This window comes from Dipodomys ordii, unplaced genomic scaffold, assembly GCF_000151885.1.
Source record: "Dipodomys ordii isolate 6190 unplaced genomic scaffold, Dord_2.0 Scaffold44, whole genome shotgun sequence".
NCBI lineage: Eukaryota > Metazoa > Chordata > Mammalia > Rodentia > Heteromyidae > Dipodomys > Dipodomys ordii.
This window is the reverse complement of record NW_012267260.1, coordinates 7,021,227-7,039,255: the sequence shown is the minus strand read 5'-3', so window position 1 is coordinate 7,039,255 and position 18,029 is coordinate 7,021,227. Positions and strand designations below refer to the sequence as shown.

Genomic DNA, 18,029 nt, shown 5'->3' with positions numbered 1-18,029 from the left:
CGGCCGGGGGAGGGGCCTGGGGCGGAGCCTCGCGGACCCCGGGCGGCTGAGAGCGGGCGGCGGGTGACGGATCCGACCCGGACACGGGGTGCTGCCCGGGGAGGCAGCAAGGGCGCCTGCATGGGCTTTGGAGCCTAGGGGACAGGACCTGGGGAGGTGGAGCCCCCAGCCCAGGACATGTCAGAGTGCACAGGGCCAGGACCCCCTGGGGTCCCAGGAGTGCCAGGGTGGGTGTGGGTGGGGTGCACCCTCCCCGCCACTCCCTGCCGCTCCCCCTAGGGGGCCCCGAGTCCACAGATTCTTTTAAGTCTAGGTACTAAGCATATCCTTACTCTAGTCCTCCGAAACTGGAGACAAAGAGACTAAGGAAAGTACCAGATTTGCTACCCCCCCCCCAGCCCGTCTGCTTTGCACACTTGGGCACAGGGCGGGAGCACGCCGGCAGGGGTTACTGCAGGGAGACCCCTATCAGCGCGCCCAGCTTGGGGCCAGCATACACCCGAGTGGACCCACGGGTGCACGCATCTCCCAAGGACAGGGCCCTGGAAGGCACAGCGCCTTTCCTCTCCGAGTAGGTATAGGCTGTGAGCTATTTCCTGTCCCACCTACCTATGCACAGGGAATCCAGGCCTGCTGCTGGTAAGGTTACTGTGGGCCTCCTTCCATCTCTTCCTTCCTTTCCCTGGCCGGCCTCCAGGCCAGGCTGCAGAGCTAACTTGAAGGGAGAAATCGGGAGGAGGTTGTGTGTGGGGAGGGGTGGGAAAGCTGAGGCTACTGTGAGAAGTCAACCTCAAGCCTGGTTAATGTGGTGGCTACTGGTGGCATCTGGGATGCAGACAGAGAGGCACGGGGCCTGCCCTCAGGAGCACTGGGTGTGTTGGAGCAGCAGACAAGTAAACAACTCACTGGGCAAAGATGGGACAGAATATGCCGAGTGCTTTAACACACAGGCCCAGGGAGAGTATCAAAGACCATTTTCTGTGACAAACAGCAGGGCTTCAAGTGTCTTCCTCCTCACCCCACCCCCTGCCTCTGTCCCATCTTCTCCCCAGTCACATGTCTGTGTCCTTTTGGAGAGCTCCTCCTGGACTGCCTTCTGCTCAGGGATCCCAGCCCCTCCCTCCATCCTGGAACCGAGAGGCAGGATGCTGGGGTAGCAGGAAGATTCAGAGGAGAATGGGGCTAAGAACTGGAGGGGGGGTGGAAGAGAAAATATGAGCCTAGGCTTCCTTGGGGGCTCCCAGCTCCAAAGGAAGTGTTAGGCACTGTGAGGGTTGCCAAGATGGGTGGGTCAAAGGGGAATGGTTTCTCTAGACTCTACTACAGAAAACATCAGCCAGAAGTTAGGCCCTCACCTGCTAAAGGGGGGAATGATATCGGGGTCCCTCCCCCTTTACTGGGGCACTTGGAAGGGGTCTGGGCCGGGACCTACCTTTGCTGATGCCTGTTTGTCTGTCCTCCCTTCCTCCCTGTCCACACCTTCTGTTTCATTGCCATTGTTGTGTCTGTCTTTGGACTCTTTCTGGGTGCCACCTTACACATTTGTATCTTCCTTGCTTCCTGGGCTTCCACTTCTGGCATGCTGATCCCTCTCTGCCCCCTGGGGTGTCTCCCTCTCTTCTTTCCCGCACTGGCATTCTGCTCTTTCCCCCATCGGGATCACTTCTGTGTTTCTCTGGTCTTACCCTTCCTTTCCACATCCTGTGTCTCTGCCTCGGGCCTCCGCCCCTCCACACCTGCATCTGTCTCCCGCCGCTGTCTCACATCCCCACCCTGTCCGAGCAGCAGCGTCCCATCCAGCCCTCTTTCACCAAGTCCCTCTGCCGTGAGTCCCACTGGAAGTGCCTCCTGCTTTCGCTGCTCATGTACGGCTGCCTGGGGGCAGTGGCCTGGTGCCACGTCACCACGGTGACCCGCCTCACCTTCAGCAGCGCCTACCAAGGCAACAGCCTCATGTACCACGACAGCCCCTGCTCCAATGGCTACGTCTACATCCCCCTGGCCTTCCTGCTCATGCTGTACGCCGTCTACCTGGTGGAGTGTTGGCACTGCCAGGCCCGCCATGAGCTGCAGCACCGCGTGGACGTGAGCAGTGTGCGGGAGCGCGTGGGCCGCATGCAGCAGGCTACACCCTGCATCTGGTGGAAGGCCATCAGCTACCATTATGTCCGACGCACTCGGCAGGTCACCCGATACCGCAATGGAGATGCCTACACCACCACCCAGGTGAGAGGCTGAGCTGGGGTGCAGGCTATTCAAGATGAGGAAGGTTAGTTGGGTGCTTGTGGCACCTGTAATTCTCGCTACTTAGGAGGTTGAGATCTGAGAATTGTGACTTGAAGCCAGCCCAGACAGTCTGTAAGACTCTTTATTTCCAATTAACCAGCAAAAAGCTGAAAGTGGAGTTGTGGCTCAAGTGGTAGAGCACTGGCCTTGAGTGAAAAAGCTAAGGGACAGTGCTCAGGTACTGAGTTGAAGCCCCACCACCAGCACACACACACACACACACACACACACAAACAGTAACAACAAAAAGATTGTTTGGGCCCTGCCTGTAGAGGGAGCCTAAGGCAGCCAGGAGCTACCGGAGCTTATACTAGCAGCTACAGTAACAGCAAACACTGACAGCCAGGCTCTAAGTATTTGCAAATATGAAGACATTTACGTAACATCATTCTAAGGCTCTGAAATGGGTGTAGCCTTACCTTACAGATGAAGAAATTGAGGCACACAACAATTAAGTAACTTACTCAAGGCCAAAGAGCTAGTATGTGGAGGAGATGAAAAACCCGAAGCCATGGGGCTCCAGGGTGTAAGCCTGTTTAATACTTAATGGCTGTAGATGGCTTCACACAGTCTCTGGCAGGGGCTGGAGTCACTGAGGCAGATTGCTTCTGAGGTCCTTCCTTGGTAAGTGCAGACTTGCCCCAGGTTGGCAGTTCCTGGGTGGCAGTGCTAGTCTCAAATCCAGGCTCTTATAGCACAGAGGGGGTGACGGACATATGGAGAGTCGCAGGGCAATCCATCCTCGATTCCAGGATTAGACCCACTGGGGTCTAATATGGCTGCAGAAGCAAGAAGGCTGAGGGATGACATCCAGAATGGGAGCCTAGAGTCAGGGGCTTTCGGGATCTTCATTGAGGGCTCAGGGGAGAAGAGGCTGTTTGCATGGTGAGGGGGTGGATGGGACCAGACCAAGCGACAGCAGAAACAGGCAAGCCAGGGGGTGCGTAGTTGGTCGCCAGGGCAGGACCCACAGGAAGCAGAGTTTCCTGGATGCTCCCAGGTAGGCCAGGGTTCTAGTCCCTCTCTCATCTCTGACTCGGAGGGGGTTTTGATTACTCCACGTTTGACTGCAAGATAGCATCCAACTCCAGCCAGTACCCAGGGCGGGCCAGGCTTGGGGTGGGGGAGAGCAAAGGGGGGGATGTCCGCCGTGAGAGGCAGGCACCCACCCCTGGTTCCCCCCCATGCCACCTCCACCTCGCCCCCCCCCCTGGGGCCCACAGGTCTACCACGAGCGCGTCAACACGCACGTGGCCGAGGCGGAGTTCGACTACGCGCGCTGCGGCGTCCGGGATGTGTCCAAGGCGCTGGTGGGGCTGGAGGGGGCGCCGGCCACGCGGCTGCGCTTCACCAAGTGCTTCAGCTTCGCCAGCGTGGAGGCGGAGAACGCCTACCTGTGCCAGCGCGCACGCTTCTTCGCCGAGAACGAGGGCCTGGACGACTACATGGAGGCGCGCGAGGGCATGCACCTGAAGAACGTGGACTTCCGGGAGTTTATGGTGGCCTTCCCGGACCCCGCGCGGCCGCCCTGGTACGCCTGCTCCTCGGCCTTCTGGGCGGCGGCGCTGCTGACGCTGTCGTGGCCGCTGCGCGTGCTGGCCGAGTACCGCACGGCCTACGCGCACTACCACGTGGAGAAGCTCTTCGGCCTGGAGGGCCCGGGCTCGGCGGCCAGCAGCGCGGGGGGCGGCCTCAGCCCCAGCGACGAGCTGCTGCCCCCGCTCACGCACCGCCTGCCCCGCGTCAACACGGTGGACAGCACGGAGCTCGAGTGGCACATCCGCTCCAACCAGCAGCTGGTGCCCAGCTACTCGGAGGCGGTGCTCATGGACCTGGCGGGGCTGGGCGCGCGCTGCGCGGGCGCGGGCGGCGGCGGCGGGGGCTACGCGCCCTCGTGCCGCTACGGCAGGGTGGGCGGCCCGGGCGCGGCGGGCGTGGCCCCGTTCCGCCGCAGCTGCGAGCACTGCCAGCGCGCGGCCAGCAGCTCCTCCATCTTCTCGCGCAGCGCGCTGAGCATCTGCGCCAGCCCCGCGGCCCGGCTCGGGGCCCGGCGGCGGCGCGGGCTGCGCGGGGCAGCCGCTTCTCCCTCGGCCGGGTTCTACGGATCCCGGCGCAGCTGCTTTGTGGCGGAGCCGGAGCGGGAGCGTCACGAGGCCAGCTGTCCCACCGAGCAGACGCGGCTGTCCAGCCAGGCCAGCATGGGGGACGACGACGACGAGGAGGAGGAGGAGGCCGGGCCGCCGCCGCCCTACCACGACGCCCTCTACTTCCCTGTCCTCATCGTCCACCGGCAGGAGGGGTGTCTCGGCCACAGCCACCGGCCCCTGCACCGCCACGGCTCCTGCGTGGAGACCTCACTGTGACCTCGGGGCCGCTGGACGGGCCCGCGCCTCCAGACTGCTGCCTGAGCCCGGGACGGTCCTGTGGATAGCGGGGGACGGGGAGGGCAGGACGGGGCCGGGCACTGCAGGGGCGGGACAGGGGAGATCGCCCAGGTAGACCCCCATCAGCCGAGACCCCCACTTCCCTGTGCACTGGAGCAGGAGGGGGGCGGGTCGTCACCCATCCTCCCAGTACCGCCTAGACCCCCCAGGGGACGCGGCCTCCCGCATGGGGCACGCGGAGGATTCCTGTCCTACCCGTCTCTGACTGTTATTAGGCAACCTGGGCTGCCGGATCTGCCTTGGGCCTCCTAGAAGGAGTCGCCATAGCGCAGTGGGGAGGTGTAGGGGCTGCGGGGAAGAGAGGACACTGGAAGGCGCTCCTCTCGCCTCCCCATGTAAGGGCCTCTGTGGAGGGGCCAGATATGGACAGCAGGGCTGGTGTTGGGGGCCAGGCAGCAGCTCCTACCCAACCCACACCATGGAGGTGTCTCTCCTTGGCTCTGGCCCTAGTTAGTGCTGGTGTGTGTGGGGGGGGTTCCTCTCTGCCACTCCCTTCCCTGTTGTTTATCTTACTGGGCCCCAGGAGTCGTGGCCCAGGAGGGACTGCTGCACTGGGCACACTTGTGCTTGTAACGCTGTTGCCAGGGTGTGGGAGGAGGGGAGCCTGGAGGACGGGCACCCACAGCCTCGCAGCAGACTCCACCTGGGTTCTGATCAGGAGCGCCCTGGAGAGAGGCTCGGATGTCACCCAGGTGGTACCCCTTAGAGCTGGCCAGGACCAGCAACTGAACGGAGAGCACAAGGGACAGGACTGGTGTGGAGAACTTGAACCGGATGGGAGTAAGAGCAGAGGGCAGGACCTCTAACCCCTGCGTGGGGGGGGGGTCAGAGGGCAGCCTTGCCTCCCCCCCAGGCGTGAGGGAGAAGTGGAGCATGCTTGTTGCTTGCACGTGTGTCTTTGGGGCTAACGATGTCACTAGCTCCAAGCGGAGAAATACGCAGTTCCCGTGGGAGGGTCAGAGGCAGGTCTCTAAATCTTGCCTGGCCCTTCATCTTCCTGTAGCCCGCTTGAAGCCCTGTGTACACAAGGGTCTTCAGAGGGACGTCTTGCCACCACCGGGGGCACCAGCCCCTGTCCTGTTCCCCCCAAACTCTGACACCCACCTCCTCCCCTGTGCCTCTCTTCTGCTCTGATGTACTTCAGTGTGCATGTCCGTGTACAATCTCTGCCCTCCCTATTAGTAGCCCTGGCTAAAATTTTCCCAGCAGATTTAGCACCCAGGGGTCGAGTCCACATCTCAGCCTAGAGAGGAGATCCTACCCTTGGGCTAGCCTGGTACCGTGATCCTGATGCCTCGTGCTTTGCCTCAGCCATCCCAGCTCCACCTTCCTGGCCTTCGGCCCCTCTCTCATCTTCCACTGGCCCTGACAGTCCTGTACCTGCCAACAGGGGTGGCCCCCACCTATGCAACATCTCCTCTGGCTCCCCTTCCCGCCTTCCCAGGGGGTCATGGGGAGCCCAACTTGTGGGGATACCACGTCTTACGGCTTATAGGGGGGTTGAGTTTTCTGATCACATGGAGGAGGCTAAGTGAGGAGGGAAGGGAAGGCCAGAGAGCAAGGGGGTTGGGCCAAGGACATAGCTGCCTCCCTGGTTTACCTGGGCAGCTGTGCCTGCCCACCTGCCAGCACTGGACCCTGAGTCTGTGCTCCTGGGGAGCCTGGCAGTTGGAGTACCCCTCTTTTCCTGAGTGGACATCTGTGGGGTACAGGTGGTGAGCTGGGCCTCAGGCCACAGTTCTTTGTCAGCTGGTGCCTGAATGTCCTGTCTTCATTTGGAAGCCAGGCCACCCCATGGCTCCAAGGACCGAGGAACCCGGCCGCTCCTCTTCCAGGCCTGGTCCTGAGACAGAGCCTGGCCTGAGGAAGAGGGGAAGGGCAGCCCCCGTTATTTTTGCCTGTCGACCATTTCTACCTAGGTCTCAGACAGCCTCACCTCCCACACAACGCACAGACTTAGAGAGAAACCAAGTCTTTGGTCTATTTTCTTGGTAGCTTTATTGATTGCCAGGGACAACAAAAACCAGAAAATTAATCTCTAAAATTAAACTTTACACTGAATGTTCTTGTTTCTCTAATTAGAACCTCTGCTAGCAGCTGTTGCTACACACACACACATACACACACACACGCGCGCACATACACCCTCACACCTACGCATTTGCACTCCAGAATTGTCAGAGGGTGTCAGGCACAGATGACTGTAGGTTTCCCGGACAGGCACATAATCGCAGTCACGAGCCCCCTCTGGTGCTCAGCTCGGCGCCTGCTGGGTGGAAGGAGTCCCTGGAGAGCAGCCAGCCACTCTGGGACTGTGATTGCAAGCCATGGTCCACCCTTTGGGGACATGGGTCCAGAGGCTCTGGGCCATTCAGCCTAGGAGAATGGGGATGAGGCTCAGCCTGAATCTATCGGTGAAGGTCCTTTCGTGGCCCTATGGCCTGATGGGGTTTGCGCAGGTGTGGCCCCAGGGTGGGCAGCCATGGAGTGACAGGGACTTGTGCAGGGCACCTGGGAAGTTGCATGTGGAGCAAGGACACAAGGGCTTGTGGGAAGGCTGGGCCTGGCTGAGGAGAAGACAGGTCTCTGTCAATCGGGTGCATCACACTGTGGCCTTTCTGTCGTGGATTTCCAAGCGCAAAGATTGTACAAATCAAATGGTGGGTAATAAAGTTGCGGGTGACTCACTGACGCCCGGTCCCTGCGTGGCGCTCCTTTCCTCCCCCTCCTTCCCACGAGAGGCTTTGTGGCCCCTGGGCCTAGGCCGTTCAGTCACCCATTGTCTCTCGTCTAGCTTGCGTGTGGGACTGCCAAGGGGTGCTGCAGCCCCCAAATTAGGTCACATAAAGCACAGTCAAATTTCTGGGTGGGGTGGCATCTGCAGGGGTGAGTTTAAAGAGTCAAGCATAGCTCTTCTGTAGAGAGAATGAGTGTGTTTGAAGGTCAAGATTACTCAGTAGAGGAACATGAGGGTAGGGATGAGTAGAGGAGCTGGGTTGGGTGGTCCCCATGGGCAAGGCTGGGTCCTCTCTGCGTTGCTGATTTCTGGCAGGAGCTGGCATTACCCCATTACTGGGCCCAAGAGCAAAATGTCTGTGTCCTACCTCTTCTCCCCTGTTCACTGTACATCTTCCCTGGTATATTCCTTGATCACTGACTCCAAGTAGACTTGTGGGCTCCCAGTCCCCTTCCTCAGAGTCGGTGACACGCAGCAGGATTGTGAAATGAGAATGTGGCTGGGGCAGTGACCCACGTCAGGTTACTGCCCACGTCCTGTGTCCCATCTTATCCCATGGAGTTCTCAGCGCCGCTGGCTGTCATGGGCGATATGAAATGGCCAGGATTCGAGGCCCGCTGGCGGGCAGCTTCTCGATTGGCATGGAGGGCCTGGCCAATGAGGTACTCGCTCTCCTGGGCTATATCCGACAGGCGCAAGTCAAATTCCAGGAGGGTCTTGTTGTCAGAAATGCCTTCCAGAAGCTGCTTCCCGCCGTCCTGGGGAAGGGAGGAGGGGGTCAGGAAGAGGCCATTTTACCTCCCTATCTGGGAACACAGGCAGGTTCATTCACACACAGATGTAACTAAAAGAAACATTTTGAAAAGCTGAGCACAGGTGGCACAGGCCTGTAACCCTAGCTACTCAGGAGGCTAAGATCTACGGATTGTTGTTCAAAGCTAACCCAGGTAGAAAAGTCTGTGAGACTCTTACCTCCAATTAGGCAGCAAAATGCTGGAAACGGAAGTGTGGCTCAAGGGGTGAAGCATTTGCCTAAAAAAGCTCTTACTGGGCTAGTATGCAAAGACTGCAGGCAGCCCACGTCACACCCCGCCTGCCCCAAAGCGATGGCTCACCAGCCCGATGTGGTTGCAGGACAGGTTGATACTGGTGAGTGTGGTGTTGACAGACAGCACTTGGGCGAGCAGCGTGGCCGTGGGCTCGGACAGCTCATTGCCACCTAGATGCAGCGTGGTGAGACACTTGTTGGAGTGTAAGGCGTGGGCCACGGCCTGGCCACCCTCATCTTCGATGCAGTTGAGGCGTAGGTTGAGAGAAATGAGATTGGTGTTGTGTGCCAGGGCGTGAGCCAGCGATTGGGCGCCGGGAGCACGCACTTGGTTGTTGGCCAGGTTGAGCACACGGAGGCGGCTGTGGCTGAGTAGCTTGGCGGCAGCCCGGGCCCCACGGTCTCCAATGAGGTTGTGGGCCAGGTCGAGCTCCTCGAGCGCTGGATGGTCCAGCAGGCTGCGGATTAGAATGCGAGCCTTTTCATCATCCACCTTGCTCCGGGTCAGCCTGAAGATCTGTGGGCAGAGAGAGGTTCTACTACACCTCCAGTCACGCATAACTCGCCAGGTAGAGAAGGGAGCCATGGAGAGGCCCGAGGCTCTGCACACCCAGTGCCTGATGCCTCAGCTGGCCAAGGCCTACTATGCCAAGAGCACGAACTCTTTTCCTGGTGTATGGGGCATGGTAAGTACCCTACCCTGAGCTGCACTTCCAGTTCTAAAAGACAAAGACAAGATCTAATTTCTTTCTCTCCTTTCTTTCTTTCTTTTTTCTTTCTTTTTCTTTCTTTCTCTTCCTCTCTCTCCTCTTTCTCTCTCTCTCTCTCTTTGTTTTTGTTAATACTGGGGCTTGAACTCAGGGTCTTGCTTGAACTCATTGTCTTGTGGCTTTAACACTGAAGGCTGATGCTCTGCCAGTTGTCTGGCTTTTTAGGGGGAGAGGTGGTTAACTGGAAATAGGAGTCTTACAGATTTTCCTTCCTGGGCTGGCTTTGAATAGCAACCCTCAGCTCTTCTGAGTAGTGAGAATTACAGGTGTGGGTGCCTATACTGATGCCTGGCTACCTATGTTTCTTCTGAAGAAAATCCGAAGTGCTCATTATTTCAGTGTCATGCTCCCCCGTCACAGGGAAGTTCTTGACATAGTGGTCCCACCACCTGCGTCCTCACTTCCCACGCGTGCCCCCAGCCTCTGCTGCCCACCCTCTGCTTCTGGTGTTGCACCGAAATCCTCCCTCAGGACCTCCAGGGCTGCTATCCTTCCCTGTGGCTCACGCCTGCCAGCCACACACTCTGTGACACAATGCCATGTGGCCCTTTCCTCTTCCTTGCTGTCCTGGCAAGCTCTCTTTCCCACACCGCCTGCTGTATTCCTCTTGCCTGGCATTTGGCTCTACCTTGCAAAGCTCCTTCCAAATACATGCTTCCTTGGCCGCGCTCATGAAGACGCACGTGTTCCCATGTTCAATTCAGGCCTCTCATCCCAGCCTCACCAGCCTCTCATCCTAACTACTGAAGCGATGATCTCTTGTCTAGGCTGCCTTAGACTGCTCTTCCCCTCAAAATCTGCCCCCCGCCCATCTCCCCTGTTTCTGCCAATGGCCCTTCCAGCCATCTGCTCTCATGAGTGAGAAGCCTGCTACTTCCTGCTCCTGGGGTTTTGTTTTTTGTTTTGTGCCAATCCTGGGGCTTGAACTCAGGGCCTAGGTATTGTCCCTCAGGTTTTGTGCGCAAGACTAGCATTCCACCACTTGAGTCACAGCTTTTTGGTGATTAATTTGGAGATAAGACTCTCTTGGGTTTGTCTGCCCAGGTTGTCTTTGAACTGTGATCCTCAGATCGCAGCCTCCTGAGTAGTTAGGATTACAAGCATGAGCCTCCAGCCCCGACTCCTTCTTTCTCTTCTATGCCTTCCTGTTACAGTGAGTTCAGTCAGCGAACTGCCTATCTCTTTCTACTCCATCTCTGTATAATACCACCATCTTTGCCGGGCACTGGTGGCTCACGCCTGTAATCCTAGCTACTCAGGAGGCTGAGATCTGAGGATCACGGTTCAAAGCCAGCCCAGGCAGGAGAGACCGTGAGACTCCTATCTCCAATAAACCACCAGAAAACCGGAAGTGGCACTGTAGCTCAAGTGGTAGAGCGCTAGCCTTGAGCTGAAGAGCTGAGGGACAGCACCCAGGCCCAGAGTTCAAGCCCCACGACCAACAACAACAACAAAAAATACCACCATCTTTATGTGTATTTGACAATGGTTTTCCAGGGGACCTCTTGTACCTGTCACTCAACCTAGATTATTGTCCTTCACAAACAGTGACCTTTTCACACGTACAACCCAGTGCCACCTCCCTTTTGCCTAATGCCCTTGGATACACTAAAGTTTTCCTGTGATTTGTCCCATCTCCCTACGGCCCATGCACTGGCAGCTTCACAGGTGGTAGAACTTTTATATGTTGGTGCAAGGTTGTCAGGACCTTGGAGGAGACTAAATGTAGTACTCTTTGGACCCCCAGATAGTTCATGACAAGAGCAGATGGTTATAAGCAGAGGCTACCGTACCCACTTGATCTCCTCTGTGTGCCTCCATTTCCCTTCCTGTTTCTCTGTCATGCTTCAGAGGAGAAAATGAAGGGGCTGGTGCCAGGCTGTGTGGATTCTCTAGACACCAAAATTGTAAGCCAAATACACATCTCTTCTTTATAAAATACCCAGTCTTGGGTATTTTGTTATAGTAACGGCAAACATAATAACAATGATGGTGTGCCAAAGTTTTTCAGGATAAAGGTAGACTCCTAAACTGAGGTCTTCTTCCCCTGGTGAGTGTAGGGTCCTTGACAATTTTCATCCCATTTCTGCTCATCTGGCACTCATGTTCCTAGCTGCCCGCCTGGGCCAGTGTGTGCAGAGTTCTCTCCTGCTTGGAATGTGGTCCCTATCTCCCTTGAATAATTCCTCTGATCATTCTCTTCTTCCTCCTCCTCCTCTCTATGGAGATGACACTTGCTCTAGCAAGGTCAAGTGCCCTTTTTAACTCTTTTATAAAAGTGTTGTTTCTGCCAAGCATTAGTGTTTCACGCCTGTCATCTTAGCTACTCAGGGGGCTGAGATCTGAGGATCGTGGTTCAAAGCCAGCTGGGACAGAAAAGTCTGTGAGACTCTTATCTTCAATTAAGCACTAAAAAGCCAGAAGTGGAGCTGTGGCTCAAGTGGTACAGTCCTAGCCTTGAGGAAAAAAAAAGGCAAGGGACAGCACCTAGGCCCTGAGTTATCGCTCCAGCATTGACATACACATACACACAAAAGAATGTCATTTCTATTTCTTTTTTCTTTTTGGTTGGTTGTGGGGCCTGAACTCTGGGCCTGGGCGCTGTCCCTCAGCTCTTCAGTTCAAGGCTAGCGCTCTACCACTTGAGCCACAACGCCACTTCCGGCTTATACTACTTATGTGGTGCTGAGGAATGGAACCCAGGGCCTCATGCATGCAAGGCAAGCACTCTACCACTGAGTCCCCTTCCCAGCCCCAGAATGTCATTTCTTCATAGCATTCATTCAGGTTTAGGATGCTGGACTGACCTGGGAGAGAGGAAGCTCAACAGCCCAGTGCATGTTCAGCACGTGTGAGGGCCTGGGTCTCATCCACAGCACTGAGAAATAAGAGCCTTGTTAAAACAAGATGCCTGGGAAGGCTTATATCAGATAAACAACTATGCCCTGTGGAATATATTGCTAAAAAGTTATTCATCTGAACTTCAAACTTTCCATGGGCTAAATCTGGCAACCCTAGCCTCATTGCAGCTTTCCATTTATGTGATTGCTCGTTAGTGCCTTTCATCCCACCAGGCTGCAGCTCCAAAGGGCTCAAACAGTAATTTTGCTCATTTCTGCATCTTCAGCACCTGGGACAGGGCCTGGGGTGCAGATGTTTGTTGGATTGCTACTTAGCTGGTGAGCTGGGGACACCAGGCCTCTTTCAGTTCTGTACTCACAGAACCCACTAGCTTGGTTGCAGGGTGCATAAAAAAAATACTCCTCTGGACCAGGCATGGTGGCTCAAACCTGCAATCTTAGCTACATGGGGAGGCACAGATGAGGGAGATTAGGTGTTGAGGCCAGCCCAAGCATTGGAGCTTGACAGACTCCATCTCAACCAAAGGCTGTCATTCTAAGGAACAGAGGAAGCACAGTGGCCAGACCCTGTCATTGGCCTGCCCAGCCACAAAGAGAGGCACTAAGGGAGATTACAGTTCAGGGTGGACCAGGCATAAAGTGAGATACTATCTTTAAAAATAACTAATACAACTGGATGCCAGGGGTTCACACTAATCCTACTTAATGCAAGATGTTGAAAGCTGAGGACTAAGGTTCCAAACCAGCCCAGGCAAGAAAACCCATGAGACTTTTTATCTCCAGTTAACCACCAAAAAGCCCAAAGTAGAGGTATGAGCAAAAATATAATGGATACTGCCTAGGCCCTATGTTCAAGCCCCAGTGCCAATATTGAAAAAAAAATGTAACTAATACAAAAAGGGGCTGGTCAAGCAGCTCAAATGACAGACAGTCTGCTAAGCAAGTGGCCAGGTCCTGAGCCCAAACCCCAGCACTGCCAGAAAACACCAGCAACCAACCAAAAATAACCCACCCCACACCCTGAGCCTATGTTTAGCATGCATGGGGCCCTGGTTCAAACCCCAGTACCCCCTCAAAAACATTACCCCAAAACAAACCATTTACATCCACCCCTACCTGCATTAAATGGAAAGGAAATGTGAAGAAGAGGATGGTGATAGAGGAGGAAGGGGAAGGGAGGAAGAATCCAGGACCTGCTGAGGAGGGGAGCCAGGGGTGACCTGGCGGTGGACGGTACCTTGAGGGTGTGGCACGCTTTGATGGTGGCCGCCAGCGCGTGGCAGTCGCGATAGGTGAAGAGGAAGAGGTTCCACTCGAAGTTCATGCCGCAATCCTTAACTCCATACACCAGGTCCAGCTCCTCCAAGTGCAACAGGCCAGCCACCAGGCTCCCCAGCTGGTAGTGGTCCATGGCAGGCTCTTCTAGCTCTCCCTCACTGCCGGAGTCGGACTGTTCCCCAGCCCGGGGAGGCACTGGCAGGCGCACGGGGGGAAGGAACTGATGCATCTGGATCCGTCGGATGTAGTTCCTGCAGAGGGGAATGAGGTCGAGGATCACGCTGGGGTCTGTGGTGCCTGGGATGAAGAGTCGGAGCACGTTTTCCAGGTGTCTCTCGAAGAACATGCGCTTCCAGCTGCCTCCGTGCTTGGCCACGTGGCACACGGCCCAGCGCTTGGTGGAGCAGCGGCGCCAGTAACTTTCATCCTCGATCAGGTTGGCGGTCACCGTCAGGGGCAGGTCAGGTGACAGGCGGCTCAGGACCTTCTGCTGGTGCTCCGGGAGCAGCTCGGTCAGGATAGGGTTCTCTTTGGGAGCAGAGGGGGAAGAGAGAAGTCAGTGTTGGGGACAAGATGATACGGTGTCGGGGCCTGCCCCGGGTGCTGAGGGCACCCAGTGGAAACAGACTCTGCTTTCCTGAGCCAGTTGTGGCCTTAAGGGGGCTTCCCTGACTGCAGCCAGGTGGCACACCGGATCTCAGGGAGCCCTCGGTAAGAAAGGACTGTCGGGTCCAATCCCAGTCATTGCGTCATCTGATTGATAGAAGAGGCAGTCCCTGATCCAGAGGTTCCGGGTGGGTCTGACTTGATTCATGAATTTAAATGCAAATATAAACTGGGTGCTGGGCGCTCATGCCTGTAATTCTAGCTACTCAGGAGGCTGAGATATGAAGATCACAGTTCGAAGCCAGCCCAGGCAGGAAAGGCCGAGAAACTCTTATCTCCAATTAAACACCAGAAAACCCGAAGTGAAGCTGTGGCTCAAAGTGCTAGAGTGCTAGCCTTGAGCAAAAGAGCTGAGGGACAGCGCCCAGCACCTCAGTTCAAGCCACGTGACTGATCAAAAAAAAAGCAAATACAGGGTCCAGCATCGGTGGCTCACACCTGTAATTCTAACTACTCAAGAGACGGAGATCTGAGGATCATAGTCGGAAGCTAGGATAGGAAGGTAAGTTTGTGATACTCTTATCTCCAATTAACCACAAAAAAGGCTGAAAGTTGAGCTGAGGCTCAAGTGGTAGTGTGATTTCCTTGAGCACAAAAGGCAAAGGATAGCACCTGGGCCTAGAGTTCAAGCCCCAGGATTACCATAATTAAACAAACAAATATAAAAACAAGTATAGCCAGGTGCTGGTATCTCTCTAGCTACCCAGGAGGCTGAGATCTGAGGATCATAGTTCAAAGTCAGCATCGGCAGAAAAGTGCTTGAGACTCTTACCTCCAATTAATCACCAGAAAACTGGAGGTGGAGTTGTGGCTCAAAGTGGTAGCACACTAGCCTTGAGCAAAAGAGCTCAGGGACAGTGCCCAGGCCCTAAGTTCAAGCCTCACAACTGACTCTATGGTGTGTGTGTGTGTGTATGGTGTGTGTGTGTATGGTGTGTGTGTGTGTGTGTGTGTGTGTGTGTGTGTGTGTGGTCCAGCACTGGTGCCAATGCCTGTAATCCTAGCTACTCAGGAATATGAAATCTGAGGTTTGTGGTTTGAAGCTAGCCCAGGTAGGAATGTCCATGGGATTCTCATCTCTAATTAACTACCAAAAAAAACAGAAGTGGAACTGTGACTCAAGCAGTAAAGTGCCAAGATTGAGCAAAATAAGCTCAAGGACAGTGTCTGTGTCCTGAGTTCAAGCCCCATTCCTGGCACTGAAAAATAAAACATAAAAACAAATCTATTGCTTGGATACCTACTGTGTGCTGAAGTGCGAAGAGATGCATAAATGAATAAAGGCGGTGGAAGCCCTGTCCTGAAATTTACAATCAGGAGGTTTGGGGGAGCCAACAGTGAGCAGGACTATATAATCTAGGAATATAACAGGATATATATGACAGGAATATATGCAAGGTCAGGAGGCCAAATGACAGGCAAAACGATGCCTGTCCTCAGTAAACTTCTCATCAGGTCAGAGAAGCTGGCCAATTACCACGAAGTATAGAACAGCCCAGGAGCCCATTCATTCATAGAAGACCGTGAAGTAGAGACTGATGACTGGAGGATTTCCTGGAGGAAGTAGATGCAGCTCAGGCTGAGTTTCCTGTATGTAAGTGGACAAGGAGGGCACAGCATGGGAAGGTCAACAGGGGGCGCTGTCCAGAGCAGAGGACCAAGGACCCAGCTTTGCCCTCTCTGCCCTCTTGGTCTGTTCCTTCCCACCCCAAACTGGGTAGACTCACTTTCGAAGTTCGTCACGATGTGCTGAATGCACAGCTCTGTGAGGAGGGGCACGATGGCCAGAGACCACTCAGGGTCCTCGGCGATGAGCCGGCGCATGCGATGGACATTTGACAGTTTGGACTTTGAATCAAGTGGGCCTGAGGACACTGCGGGGGTCTTGGAGAGCCGTTGGGCTGTGACTGCACTTTGGTTTGAAATTGAGGCCCGGCCTGAGGCCAAGTTTCCAGACTGGGTGGAGACCAGGTTTTGTGCTGAAGAGTTCTGCATGCTGGGACCTGGAGATACAGGAGCAGCCAGGCCCACAGGAAACTAGTGACAACAGGGCGCTGTTCAGAATGGCGGGTCTGAGGAAGAGGAAGGGGGCACATGTTACTTTAGTAGCATTGAGTAGTGCTTAAAGCAGATTCAGATGCCAATCCCAGCACCTAGTGTGTGACCTTGGGCAGGTTACAGAACCTCTGAATTTCTGACATTATCTCTGTGAAATGAGGGTAATAACTACCAAGAGAATTATTAAGAGTAAATAACGCTAGGCATCAGTGGCTCACACCTGTAATCCTAGCTACTCAGGAGGCTGAGATCTGAGGATCACAGTTCAAAGCCAGTTGGGGCAGGAAAATCCATGAGACCCTTATCTCCAATTAACCACTCAGAAAAAGCCGGAAGTGGCGCTGTGGGTCAAGTGCTAGGGCACTAGCTTGAGCACAACGAGGCTCAGGGACAGTGCCTAGGCCTTGAGTTCAAGCCGTAGGACCAGGAAAAAAAAAGTTACTGGTAAGATGTATAGATAGATATTTTTATACCAAAATTTAAAAGTCTGATGACTCAATGGTCACACGGAGCCTGTGGCTGCCGTTTGGAGCAGTGTGGGCTGCCAGGGGTCACCGAGGCTGCTGCCCTGCCTACCTCTCTGTGCCCAGCCTGTCCTTCACTCTCAGCCTGCTAGGATGTCTTTCTCCCCCCCTTCCTCTGGCATCCCAGATGGCAGCAGGCGGCGTGGGAGGTGGGAAGCTAGCTAAATCTGGGGCTGAAGATGGACAGCTGAGGCCGGAGGTCTGGGTCCGGGGACCATCCCACGTGCCCACCCCATGCCCTTGCTGCGGGTACCCTGGTCTAAGCCTTGCAGGTAGCAATGGGGCAATACCCCGATTCAGCACACTGCAGTGCTAAGAAGGAACACCCAGATCCAGCAAAAGCGTGCTTGGCAGAGGGAGGGACCAGATGGCACTGCCTAGCCTGCCAGGCAGCTCGAGGAGGAAGAGCCTGGATGGGAGGGGAGGGGAGGGTGGCGAGGGACAGTATAGGGGGAGATATTTGTGTATATTTGTGTATTGTGACTCCCTTTATGCAAATCGAATGCAAATCCACGGCTTGTGTCCAGCGTTAACTAATGGTGGCTCAGAGGGAAGAGCTGGAAGCAGGCTGTGCTGCTGCTTCCTCAATGACTAGTGTGACCTTGGTCGTGTGACTTCACTGGGCTGAAGTTCAGTTTCCTTCTCTGTAAAACAGGCTGGTAACATCTTCACTATGCACTAGTGTGGAGATTGTTGGGAGCAGCGTTTGATGCAGGTTGAGCACTGGAGCAGGGGTGGAGGCTGCAGGTTCTCAAGGGCAGGGGTCTTGGGGTGGGAACTGTCCCCTAAAACCTGTTTCTTGGGTGCTGAGCTGGCATTTTTGACTTCCAGGTTTCTGAGGCTCTTCTCTTCTTCCAAGTGCCACCATCGCTGAGGCAGGACGGGGTCAGAGGCAACAACCCGCCTGCGCTGCTGGGCCTATGCCTGGAGTCCTCCGAAGGTTCTGAACCTGAAGCATTTTGGGACACCTGTGGGCTGCACCAGAGCGAGGGCATCACCCACAATGCACTGGCCTCTCACCATCCTGGCAGGTGGGCTCTGCCTTCCTCCTGGGAAGCAATGCTTTAGGAAACTGCGCCCGGTACCAGATGGGTGTCCTCTGAAAGAGATCACCTGCGGCTCTCTGCTTCTGCCTCTCAGCCTCTTAGGCACTTCTTCCTAAGAGCACTAGGCCCAGAGTTCAGGCCCCACAACCGACCAAAAAAAAAAAAAAAGAAAAGATTGGGGCCAGGTGCCAGTTACAGGTGCCTGTAACCCTAGCTACTCAGGAGGCTGAGATATGAGGATGGTGGTTCAAAGCCAGCTGGGACTAGAAAGTCTTGTGAGGCGCTTTTTTTTTGTTTTTTGTTTTTTTTTT

The 18,029-nt window shown here is 55.3% G+C and overlaps 3 protein-coding genes across 3 annotated transcripts in view; 1 reads left to right on the top strand and 2 right to left on the bottom strand.

The window, feature by feature from the left end:
• Nfkbie (nuclear factor of kappa light polypeptide gene enhancer in B-cells inhibitor, epsilon) overlaps window positions 1-1,126 on the bottom strand; it is a 14,911-nt gene extending 13,785 nt beyond the window's left edge. The window contains exon 1 of the mRNA XM_013019086.1: window positions 1,019-1,126. Coding sequence (XP_012874540.1) covers window positions 1,019-1,126 — 108 coding nt within the window. The remainder of the gene's footprint in view (window positions 1-1,018) is intronic.
• A 156-nt stretch (window positions 1,127-1,282) lies between these two features.
• Tmem151b (transmembrane protein 151B) lies at window positions 1,283-4,649 on the top strand. The gene is given in 6 exon segments (XM_013019085.1): window positions 1,283-1,342; window positions 1,783-2,226; window positions 3,510-4,313; window positions 4,315-4,356; window positions 4,358-4,384; window positions 4,386-4,649. Coding segments are annotated over 6 exon segments (1,641 nt in total).
• A 3,366-nt stretch (window positions 4,650-8,015) lies between these two features.
• On the bottom strand, window positions 8,016-16,085 carry Tcte1 (t-complex-associated-testis-expressed 1). Its single transcript, XM_013019084.1, has 4 exons — window positions 15,818-16,085; window positions 13,384-13,952; window positions 8,583-9,032; window positions 8,016-8,225 (listed from the first exon to the last, which is right to left on the bottom strand). The coding sequence occupies exons 1-4, from the start codon at window positions 16,083-16,085 to the stop codon at window positions 8,016-8,018; spliced, it is 1,497 nt and encodes a 498-aa protein (XP_012874538.1).
• Window positions 16,086-18,029: the final 1,944 nt, after the last annotated feature.

Excerpts from the sequence above, each read along its gene's own strand:
- Tcte1 (XM_013019084.1), bottom strand. The coding sequence starts at position 16,085 with ATGCAGAACTCTTCAGCACAAAACCTGGTCTCCACCCAGTCTGGAAAC. Across the intron at positions 13,953-15,817 it reads CATCGTGACGAACTTCGAAA|AGAACCCTATCCTGACCGAG; the intron begins GTGAGTCTACCC and ends CTGCTCCCAAAG. Across the intron at positions 8,226-8,582 it reads CCTGCAACCACATCGGGCTG|GACGGCGGGAAGCAGCTTCT; the intron begins GTGAGCCATCGC and ends TCCCTTCCCCAG.